General features: G+C 41.6%; 1 protein-coding gene across 1 annotated transcript; it reads left to right on the top strand.

The window, feature by feature from the left end:
- Positions 1-4,529: 4,529 nt before the first annotated feature.
- LOC116044912 lies at positions 4,530-5,410 on the top strand. The gene is made up of 2 exons (XM_031292441.1): positions 4,530-4,608; positions 4,739-5,410. The coding sequence occupies exons 1-2, from the start codon at positions 4,534-4,536 to the stop codon at positions 5,408-5,410; spliced, it is 747 nt and encodes a 248-aa protein (XP_031148301.1). The 5' UTR covers positions 4,530-4,533.
- Positions 5,411-5,610: the final 200 nt, after the last annotated feature.

Here is a 5,610-nt window from a genome sequence, read left to right as displayed (position 1 = left end):
GTCCTCAAAAAACAAACCATCCAACCGGCGGGGGTCCTCCCCCTAAAACCTCAGTTTATAGTGACATAACTGTGGATATATATGGAGGGACTCCCAGGCTTTTACTGGTTTAGTCGGTGCGGAAAGTGATGGTACCAACCTGGAAGAGAGTGCTGTCTCTCCAGGTTGTCCATACAGGCAGCGAGAGTGTGAACTGGGAAGGTGTGTAGAAACGTGCTTAGATTTCGACTTTACACCTGCTACTGACTGTGAGAATTACGCCCGGTCTTAGCGAGAAGAGGGCTTAAGCCAAGAAGGTGCGACTGGCGTAACTATTAGGTTAGACTTAAGGTACATGTCCATATACGCGTTGTTTTCACGAATGGGATCGCCCCTCTTCCCAGCATTGCACGTTAGTGGGCTCGCCACCAGTTTCTCTTCACTGAGCACTGACAAGCAAAGAAAATAGTCTACACCCTCCTACAACCGCGTTGGCTGCAGCTGATTGGACGGAGCTGGCTGCTCTGGGATTTCAAAACCGACCATAACGGCGGCTCGTTTAAAATACAATCTCGTATTTTACGAAAATAGTTCACCAAAACCTGTTTATGAAAACATTTTAAGCGAGAAATAGGCCGTGCAGTTGCTGAATCTGTCTTCATTTCAGATCGACAAAGGTCAGTTTAAAAGATTTACGTCAGCTTTTGAGAGGCGACTCGACACCCCGCTTCTCCAAAGTCCCTGCAACGCTCCCAGAATGCATTGCACGGCTGCTCCCATAGAAATTAATGGGGAGCGTTGAAATGACACTGACAATGGACATGTACTATTAGAACACTTAGTTAAGACCTACGTAGCTTAAGACCAGGCATAAGCCCTGTTGGTGCAACCGGCTTCTGCACCACAACAAATCACTACACAGTAAGATACGTGGGTTCTCCATGAAATAGTTCCAAAGGCTAAACCAGAGTGTTACCTGGAGATTGTTCTGTGGTTTTATGTTTTCATGTCTCAACACTGAGTGTGAATGGATGCTTTTGGTGCCTTGTGCTTGCATCTGAAATTTAATCAACAAGCTAACCTTCCAAAATGTATCACAACATTGAAATGTATGGATATGGAAGCATATAGGGGACTTAATTCAAATGATAATGTAAATGTGAAAATCAAAATGTAATCCCACAATAGCATTATCATTTTCCACAAATGTATGTGTTTTTTGAGCAAAGATTTAAATGAAAATGCAATAAACCAAATTTTAAATTTTCATTTTCATATCCTTGTATGGGCATTCTGGAAGTCGGTATGAGTCATTAAATCCTCAATCTGAAAGTTCACGTTGCAGGTATGTAAATTTCGCCCTGACAGCAGTGCTTTGGCTCAGATTTTCTTGCGAGGTAGCCAGACGCCAGGGCTGGCGAGTCATATGTTTGGCAACAAGACGGCAGCAGACAGCTGGCTGACAGTAGCAGGGGGAGACACACTCACACACATAGGCATCCTTGAATGACCACCTGAACATTAAAAGCAAACTAAAAAGAAAATTAGATATAGCGTATTTCACACACGCAATAGACTTTGTGTGCATGTTTTCTTTTCCTTCAGTTGTAAGACACATGAGTACTGATCTGTTAGCAAAACAGGTTCATTTGCTAAAACAGATATCTCTGTTTTTATTTATCTTCCTAAATTATGTTTTATTTATGCAATCAAACTGGTGTTGGGTTGTTTTAATAAGATGTCTCAATTTATTATACATTTTAATCTTTTTTTATTGTGCACTCAAAAGGAAGATCAAACTGGTTTTGGTTCATTCATTTTAAGAATGGCATTTGTTCTGTTTTTGCAAATGAACTCTGCAGTTTATGATGCTGTACTTTAGTCTTATTCTGATATTTCTTCCAGTATTTTGCTGATAAATATATATATACCACAAGGGCCATACAAGGCCCTATCCCTGACCTCTTTAGCTTTTTTGGTAATCTACAAAGCAGATTAGACTTTTCACTCACTGAACGTCACTCAAGTGTCAGCTAATTGCCTCCGATGTATCGTAAAACATGTCCACCACAGACAGGTTTCTATTGACAGAGGTTGTAAGGTTTCAACTCCAGACTTTCAAACATTCATTTATCCCACAAATTCGAACAGAACAAACCTTACTTGGTTAGCTTTTAACAACAAACCTATTTTAATTATGTTTAATAAAAATATCATGCTTTGAGTTAAAATACTTAAGTTTGTGTTGTTAGTTAAGATTATTACATAAGGAACGTTTCATAAGGAATGTTAGGTATGGAACCTTCAAGCTTTAGTGCGTAACTTTTTGATATTAATAAACGTCTGTTACATTCAAGCCATTGCCAAATGAGTTGCTACAAAGTTAATTAAGACTATCAGCTCCACACCACTCTCTCTGGATTTCTCAGTGTGACTATGTTCAGAAGATTGTGGCGTCCGGTGACTTTCGGACTAATGACCTCTTCTGAAGAATCCATCATGTTTTTTAATCCTCCGTGCCCTCCTTGGCTACTAGTAACTGTGTGGAGGAGGGATCACGGAAGGCTTGTATCATGTGGACACACTGACAGTTTTGTTGTCATTACTTAGAATTCCTCATGGGGGAGACAGAAACTACACACTATAGCTTTAACTTTAAAAAGAAAAAGTCAACCTTGACATCTGGTTTCACACAGGACACAAACTCCAGTCTCCCTTATGAAAGCCAAAATTTACCTGTCAACGCAAAACAGAAATTCTCATTAAATTATAAGATCATATAAAATGAATATAGAATTGCAGAATTAAAAAAAGCAACCCTGTGCAGATTTTGCAAAACATCAGATGTGTGGAAAAAAAGTCTGAATTTGGATATTTTTTTAAATGTAGCTGGAACTGACTGTGACCAATCCATCAGTTCATTCTGTTGAACATCATTCTTTTCACAATGTTTCAACATGGAGTACATGCATCTTTCAGCAAGATACTAAATCTGTACCTGCTGTTCTCATTCAAAGCTACTTTTGACAACCGCATCAGCTAAATGTCTACAATGTAAATTTGAAGGCCCCTTCCCTACGTTCTACCTCCATACTTCCGGCTGGACGAGACCCATATCTTAACCTCAGCCTTCATTTTGATCTCAACTACCTGTAAAGTTTGGTAACTGGATCTTGCACGGTTGTGATGCTATCATAGTGACAAAAGCTGGCCGCAGACAGACAGACAGACATATAAACAGCTGGCAAAGTACTCAAAACTTCCTCTCTGCTAGTTCCCCCTACAGTAGGGATCCCCGGGACCACATTTCAACAAGATCACACACACACACACACACACACACACACACACACACACACACACACACACACACACACACACACACACACACACACACACACACACACACGCACACACACACACACAGACCACAAGGTGAAAACAATACCAGAGTGGATGTCCCGGCTGGTAACATCTTTGCAACACAAAATAGCAAAGTGAAGGACATGACAAGTTATACTTACTTCCTGCTGGCTGGATTAAATAAGTTTTGGTATCTACTATTAGCAGTAAACCATCTGTTTATGGGTGTTATAACGCAAGCTGCAGCACAGACAAACATCATATGAAAGAAGATATGTATTTGGGTCCAACTATGTTTACAGTTTTTCTCAATTGCTTAAACACTATAACCAGGCTTTTGAACTAAAATTTCAAAACCATAACGCCATTTTTCAAAAAGCACACCCATTTCACTAAACTATAAACACTATTCCCTGGTTTTGACACATGAGTCAGATTTGTTGAACTGTTACTGCAAAACTCTACACACAAATCCCTTAATTTCTCATTGCCTACACCATGTTGTCATTTAGATAGCACAGCATTCAATATTGCTCACTCAAGTCAGCACAGCTGAAGCTCAATTAGCACACAATTACCCAGGTGGAAACACTACGAGTCAAAATTGATCACACACCAATCAGAACTTTCAATAGATAGATAAAATGGCCAGAGTCAGTTCATTGAGTTTTGGAACAATGGACCCACAGAGAAATGACGGTCGAGGAGGGAGAGGGAGAGGGAGAGGAAGAGGAAGAGGAAGAGGACATGGTCGAGGAGGAGGAGGAGGAGAAGGAGGAGGACGTGGTGAAGGAGAAGGAGAAGGAGGAGGACGAGGACGTGGTGAAGGAGGAAGGCGAGGAGGGAGAGGAGGTGTACTTACAGGGTTAGGTGTACTTACAGTACGACTGCTCTGTACAGTAACTTTTGAGTGCTGTACTATGCTTCTGTAATACTAAATAAATCCATCAAATTTACAGTAATGCATGCTCCTATTTTTGTAGGATACAGAGACGACGATCTGGTGGTGGGAGGCTAAGGCTTTTGTCAGAGGAGCAAGAGAGGGAGCTTGTAAACATGGTCATTGCCAATAATGTAATCCGCCTGCGAGAAATTCAAAGGAGAGTGATTGAGGATAATAATCATTTTCAAGGAATAAATTCCATCAGCCTTTCCACAATTGATCGCATCCTCCGAAAGAATCGGTTCCGGATGAAACAGGTGTACCGCGTCCCTTTTGAACGAAACTCTGACAGGGTAAAAGACCAACGAGTGGAATATGTTCAGGTATGACTTTTGATATTGTATGAAGTATTGTGCACCATCACAGTATAGCAGTTTATGCTGCCATTTGTGCCCTCCTGAACTGTGCTTCAGGGTAGTGATATACTCTATTGTGTTTTGATGTGTTTTTTAGAGAATCTTTGAGATTGAAGGCTGGCCTGTTCCACCTGAAATTATCTTTGTGGATGAGGCTGGTTTCAACCTCACCAAAAGAAGGAGAAGGGGGAGGAATATAATCGGCCATCGGGCTATTGTAAATGTCCCTGGTCAGCGTGGAGGGAATGTCACGATGTGCGCAGCCATCAGCCAACGAGGGGTACTCCACCGCCATGCCAGTCTAGGACCCTATAATACTATGCTCCTTCTTGCATTCCTTGACGGTCTAAGAGAGCATATGTTCCAGCTGGACCACAGGGAACCAGCACAACCAGAGCACCCTCACTATGTTGTTGTTTGGGATAACGTCAGCTTCCATCGCGCTGCTCTGGTTCGTGACTGGTTTACCGATAACCCAATATTTTCCAACCTCTTTCTTCCTGCATACTCTCCATTTCTTAACCCAATAGAGGAGTTTTTTTCGGCATGGCGGTGGAAAGTGTATGACCGAGAACCTTATATGCGTGTTCACCTCCTTCAGGCTATGGAAGAAGCCTCCCTAGACATATCAGTAGATGCGTGCCAGGGGTGGATCAGGCATGCAAGAGGATTTTACCCCCGCTGCCTGGCTAGGGCCAATATAGCCCGTGATGTGGACGAGATTCTCTGGCCTGACCCAGAGCAAAGACGGGATGCTGATGCAGAATAATTTTTTTTCTGTGTAGTACTGTAATACAGTAATGAATAAAATGTGCCAATGTAACCATTGGTTGTGTCTTGTGTTCATCTGAAAAGGTTTGTGGCAACATAACTTAACAGTTTTGGAAATGTTGTTTTGAATTTATTACACCAGTGTGTAAAACTAAGTTTTAGTGTGTATGTTGTGACGGTTTGTGTGTCCCGTCTGGG

Source organism: Sander lucioperca, chromosome 9, assembly GCF_008315115.2.
Source record: "Sander lucioperca isolate FBNREF2018 chromosome 9, SLUC_FBN_1.2, whole genome shotgun sequence".
NCBI lineage: Eukaryota > Metazoa > Chordata > Actinopteri > Perciformes > Percidae > Sander > Sander lucioperca.
Note: the sequence above shows the minus strand (reverse complement) of the source record. Positions and strands in the feature narration are given on the sequence as shown.